The following is a 4,783-nucleotide window of genomic DNA, read 5'->3' as shown; positions in this document are numbered from 1 at the left end:
AAAAATTTAAATTAAAAAAAAAAAAAAAAAAAAAAAAAAAAAGGAAAAAATATATTTACAGCTTAAAATATAACTCAGTTGAAAAATATAATTTTTAAAAAATTTTTACTTTTGCCTTTTTTTATATGGTAGGAAATTTAACATCTTTTAGTATATCTGTTGCATTATTTTTTATATAATATATTAACAAATTAAAATTGTTCAAAGCTATGGATGAGTTAAATGAGTTGTTTTGTAGATTATTTTGATTTGACATTATTTCTACATTATTAATATAGAGAGGATTAAATGTAATAAAAACATAAGGCATCCAAGATTTAAGTATATCAGAATGTTTATTTGGCAATTTATTTAATTTACGTTTTATTTTTTTTTTAAAGTTATGAGTATTTAAAACTTCATCAAAACATAAGGAATTATATAAAATAGTTATATGAGAAGAAAAATTTTGTTCTAAATTTTTAATAAAACTGTCGAAATGATTTTTATATATATGTAGTAATTCACACTTTTTCAAATTATGTAACATATCTGATGGTTTTGTATTTGTTTTTTTTATTTTCTCTAAATAATCTAAATCATAAATTTCTTCCATCTTATAAATGTTATTCTCACTATCATCAATATTGTTATTTTCGTCTATTTCCATATTTTTTTCATTATTTATATAGTTTTCCTCAAAATTTTCTTCCTCTTTTTTGTTATTACTTCCATCGGTTTCATTATTTCTATGGGAATTTTCTCCTTTTTTTTTGTTTTTACTTTCCGTAGTCATCATTTTTTTTTTGAAAAGTTTTAATGCTTTATCTGCTTGATTAAAGTGTAAAATAATATCATATTTTCTTTTTTCTATAAGAAATAAAGAAAACCACTTTGTTTTATCAAAATTATTATGAAGATCTTCTATTATTTTTAAAGTATTCTTTGCAGAATTTATTATTACATCAAATAGATTATGTGGTAATGAAATTAATACACAATGAGGATCATATATAGAGCATATCCAAAATTTTTTTTTTTCTTCACCATTTTTTTTTCTAACTACGAATGAATTAATTAATTTTATTTTGTGTTCTTCACTCAAACAACCATCATAGTCAATTATTAATGGTTTATTTATCCAATCGTAATTTATAAGAAAATTTAAAAATTTAATTAAAATAGTTTTTGAAGAAAAGGAGAAGTTATCTAAAAATGCATCATCTTCTTTTTCATCTTTTTTTAAATTGAGAATGGATGAAACTTTTTTATTTTTTGAGTTATTTTTTGAATTATCTCTATTATTAACTGTTTGGTTATTTTGCTCATTTTCTCTATTCCCTAAAAAATCGCTATCTGTTTCTTCTTCCTCCAAATCTTCACTATCATTTTTATCAAGAGTATTTTGTTTCTGATTATTTTTATTTTTTTTTGTTAATAATCCATGGTTATTATTACTATGTTTTTGCTTTATCATAGTGTTAAAATAATTATTATCTTCAAAATTTCCTATCATGTACAGTATTTTATGTTGAAGTAAAAAATTTTTTAAACTTTTATTATAAATAGATAAATTGCTATCTTCAAAAAATCGATTCATACTATTATGTTTCTTAAATTCTTCTGTGTATAAATAAAATAAAATATTTTCTACTAATTCATCTACACAATAAATTCCTTTTGATACAAACCATAGTTTACATATTTTTAAAGAGGTGTGAAAAGAAGAAAATTTTGTTCCATAAAAATAAATAAAGGATGATATAAGTGGCTTATATATATAATTTCTTATTTTTTCAATATTTTCAACATAATCAATCTTCACATCATCAAGATTAGTAATTTGAATTAAATTTTTTTCTATTATTTTACTAACAAATATATGTAATCTAAAAATTATTAATTTATAATGAACATCTATAAAAAAATTTTTTTGTTCTACTTTATTAAAAGAACCTCCATTATTTGTAAGTTTATTTTTTATTATAATTTTAGCCATTTCATAGTTTTTGAAAAAGTTTTGTGCGTTCTTGTAAATATTACTGTTAAATTTTAAATCTATAACAACATCTATTATTTTTGTATTATTTTTTTTATAACCTATATCTGACATTTTTAATAAATTGTTTGAACTATTAATATTGGAAATTGTGAATAATTTTTCATTTATATTATAAATGATACTTTTTATTTCATTATAGTATTCAAAAATTATTTCGTAATAGGTAAAATATAAATCTTTTATTAATAATGGGTTAGTAAAATACACAAAAAAAGATTTATTTTTAACTTTTTTTCCACAATGAAAAAAGTGATCATTTGTTTTTAAGTATTTTACTTTTTCATATAATGTATTTTTTAAATCATAACATTCCTTAAATTTCATTGTTTTTAATATATATTTAATAATTTGCACATGAACGGAATTAGTTTTATTACTTTGTAATTCACTAAATAATGCATCAAATACAAAATTACCTGTATCTTCAATACTTTTATTTTTGTTGCATTTAATTTTGCTAATTTCATCATCTTCCTCCGTATAATTTGTTTTATCATTATTGTTGCTATTCTTTTCCTTTTTCAAAATATCATTTTTAATATTTTCACTTTCTTTTTTATTGTTAGTTTCACTGCTTTTATATCTTTTATTTATATTTTCTTTATTTTTACATTCTTTTAAATCTTCTTGTAATTTTTTCTTTTTTATCATTTCTTTAGATTCAGTCTTTATTTTTACTTGTTCTTTATTTATACTACTTTTTTTGGTTTTTTTCTCATTACATGATTCTTTTCTTTTTTTTTTTTTTTTTAAATTCATAATTTTTGCTGGTTTTTTCCACATTAATACTTCAAAAATTGTATTATTTTCAAATCTTCTTATTTTTACCTTATTTAACCAAAATTTTCTAAAATTGGATTTTTTTTCTGGTTTATATAATTTTTTTGATACATCCATACATCTCATTGTATTATTTGTTTTTATAAAAAAAGAAACTCCTTGTAATTTTCCTTTTTTTATTATATTTTTGGTTATTTCGTTATCTTTATTTTTTCTAAAAAAAACATCTTGAAAAATAGTTAGAATATCTCCATTTTGGTTCTTATTTAAGTTATTTTCATTCTTTATAACATATTTTATTTTATTATTATTACATGATAGATTTTGTGAATTTTTTTCATAAAAGTCATATGATACTAATCTAAAAGTTAATTCTTCTATTCTATCGTCTAAACTTTTAATTAGATTTTTTTTTATATAACCAATTTTTTCATCATAATTATAAAAGTTGTTATTTATGAGTAATGGGAAAAATAACTCTTCTTCATAATTAAATGGAAAACAGTTATTGTTTGAAAGAAATAATTCAAAGAAATTATTTGTCTTCAGATAATATTCAGCTTTTTTCGCTTCTTCTATTAACTCAATAAAAGAACACACATTATTTTGAAATATTTCATATATGGAATTTATTAAAAAAGCATGTGGTTGCGAATTATTTTTCTGTTCTGATTTTTTGTATATCCCATTTTGGTACTCATAAAAACATTCACAAAGATTTATAGAACTTATAAAATTTACAGTTTTTTTAAAAATTTGAAAAAAATCACAATTACTTAATTTAAAGGAAAAACATGCATAACTACAAAGGAGACCAAGAATAAATGAATTAATGTCACCATGATAAAAGAAATTCAAAAATTTATACTTTTCCGAATTCTTAAATTTGATATTATTTTGATACTTAAAAACATGTAATAGCTTTTTATTTATACACCATAATTTTAAAAGTTTTACAGCTTTTCTGTATCCTTTAAAATTTTTAATGGCATTTTTTATTATATCTTCACATTCAATTATATGACATTCTGTTAATATAAAATTTTTTAAAATAATTTTATTTGTACGTATTTTATTCATTCTATTTTCAATTTCTTTTTCATCTATTTTTTTATCATTTCCATCTTTTCTAGTAATTTTTTTAATTTTTTCAGTAGTACCAGTTATATTACTATTATTATTATTATTATTATTATTATTAAAATTTTTATCCTCTATATTTTCTAGAACCATATAATATTTTTTATAAACATTAGAAAAGCTATAACAAACTTTTTTTGTAGGATATAATAATACTTTAATGCTTCCAATAAATGTTTTTTTTCTAAAAATATTTAACATCAAAACAGATTTAATTTTATTAGTCCACCTATTTACACATATACAAATATCAAGACTATTTGATATATTTGATTCTTTTATACACTTAATAAAATCTTTTTCATAAAAAAAATGTTTTAACAAATTAATATACATATTATGGTACATATGAAAATTTTTATATTTACTTTTTTTTCCTAATTTTGTATCAATATCATATTCTATACCTACATCAATATTTAAGTAATTGTTTAAATACATATTGTTTTTATAACTTCCTAATATTTTACTATTTTTTAATTTAATAGTTTTTGAATAATCATCTTTAAATTTGCTATTTTCCTCATTTAAATATTTTTCCAAATCCTCTTTTAATTTTTTTATAAAGCATACTGTTATATTTTTAATTTGAAATAATAATTTTAAATTAGTTTTATTTTTTCTATAAAACTGTAATTCTTTCAAAACACTATTTAAATCGGAATTATTAGAATCATAGTAATTATCTATATCCTTTATAATATTTTTTAGTTTGTCTTCATCTACTTTATTAGTATTAATTCCCTTACTTAATTCAAAAGGAACTTCTCTTTGTTGGTAATTCATGTTTCGTATTTTTTTTTTTTTTTTTTTTTTTTTAAT

General features: G+C 18.9%; 1 protein-coding gene across 1 annotated transcript; it reads right to left on the bottom strand.

The window, feature by feature from the left end:
• Nucleotides 1-121: 121 nt before the first annotated feature.
• PGAL8A_00294200 (conserved Plasmodium protein, unknown function) lies at nucleotides 122-4,747 on the bottom strand (the record flags this gene model as incomplete). The annotated part of the gene is made up of 1 exon (XM_028671942.1): nucleotides 122-4,747. One exon carries the CDS (start codon nucleotides 4,745-4,747, stop codon nucleotides 122-124), a length of 4,626 nt encoding a protein of 1,541 aa, XP_028528545.1.
• Nucleotides 4,748-4,783: the final 36 nt, after the last annotated feature.

The sequence above is a fragment of the Plasmodium gallinaceum genome, assembly GCF_900005855.1.
Source record: "Plasmodium gallinaceum strain 8A genome assembly, contig: PGAL8A_v1_87, whole genome shotgun sequence".
Taxonomy (NCBI): domain Eukaryota; phylum Apicomplexa; class Aconoidasida; order Haemosporida; family Plasmodiidae; genus Plasmodium; species Plasmodium gallinaceum.
This window is presented reverse-complemented; position numbering and strand designations above follow the sequence as displayed.